General features: G+C 35.8%; 1 protein-coding gene across 1 annotated transcript; it reads right to left on the reverse strand.

The window, feature by feature from the left end:
* Positions 1-47: 47 nt before the first annotated feature.
* On the reverse strand, positions 48-1,176 carry LOC128882209 (uncharacterized PPE family protein PPE24-like; the record flags this gene model as incomplete). Its single annotated transcript, XM_054133801.1, has 1 exon — positions 48-1,176. A coding segment is annotated over exon 1 (1,129 nt), but the record flags the coding sequence as incomplete, so codon positions are not given.
* Positions 1,177-1,195: the final 19 nt, after the last annotated feature.

Here is a 1,195-nt window from a genome sequence, read left to right on the forward strand (position 1 = left end):
TGAAACATTCAGTTCCGGTAACAATGTCGAAGATGTTTTATTAGTACCAGCAGTAACATTAGTAGGTTCTGTTGAAATATTTAACTCGGGTAACAATGTCGAAGATGTTTCATTAGTATCAGCAGTAACATTAGCAGGTTCTGTTGAAACCTTCAATTCTGGTAACAATGTCGAAGACGTTTCATTCGTATCAGCGGTAACGTTAGCAGGTTCAGTTGAAACATTCAACTCGGGTAACATTGTCGAAGATGTTTCATTAATATCAGCAGTAACATTAGCGGGTTCCGTTAAAACATTTAATTCTAGTAACATTGTCAAAGACGTTTCATTAGTATCAACAATAACAATAGCAGGTTCTGTTGAAACATTCAAGTCGGGTAACAATGTCGAAGACGTTTCATTACTATCAGATGTTATGTTAGCAGGTTTTGTTGAAACATTCAATTCTGGTAACAATGTCGAAGATGTTTCATTAGTATTAACAGTAACATTAGCAGAATCCGTTGAAACATTCAATTCCGGTGACATTGTCGAAGATGTTTCATTAATATCAGCAGTAACATTAGCGGGTTCCGTTGAAACATTTAATTCTGGTAACATTATCGAAGACGTTTCATTAGTATCAACAGTAACGTTAGCAGGTTCTGTTGAAACATTCAATTCTGGTAACAATGTCGAAGACGTTTCATTAGTATCAAAAGTAACGTTAGCAGGTTCCGTTGAAACATTCAATTCCGGTAACATTGTCGAAGATGTTTCATTAGTATCAGCAGTAACATTAGCGGGTTCCGTTGAAACATTTAATTCTGGTAACATTGTCGAAGACGTTTCATTAGTATCAACAGTAACGTTAGCAGGTTCTGTTGAAACATTCAATTCTGGTAACAATGTCGAAGATGTTTCATTAGTATCAACAGTAACATTAGCAGGTTCCATTGAAACATTCAATTCCGGTAACATTGTCGAAGATGTTTCATTTGTATCAGCTGTAACGTTAACGGGTTCCGTTGAAACATTTAATTCTGGTAACATTGTCGAAGACGTTTCATTAATATCAGATGTTATGTTAGCAGGTTCAGTTGACACATTCAATTCTGGTAACAATGTCGAAGACGTTTCATTAGTATCAGCTGTAATGTTAGTAGCTTCCGTTGAAACATTCAATTCTGGTAGCATTGTCGAAGACGTCTCGTTA

The sequence above is a fragment of the Hylaeus volcanicus genome, unplaced genomic scaffold (genome assembly GCF_026283585.1).
Source record: "Hylaeus volcanicus isolate JK05 unplaced genomic scaffold, UHH_iyHylVolc1.0_haploid 255, whole genome shotgun sequence".
Classification (NCBI taxonomy): domain Eukaryota; kingdom Metazoa; phylum Arthropoda; class Insecta; order Hymenoptera; family Colletidae; genus Hylaeus; species Hylaeus volcanicus.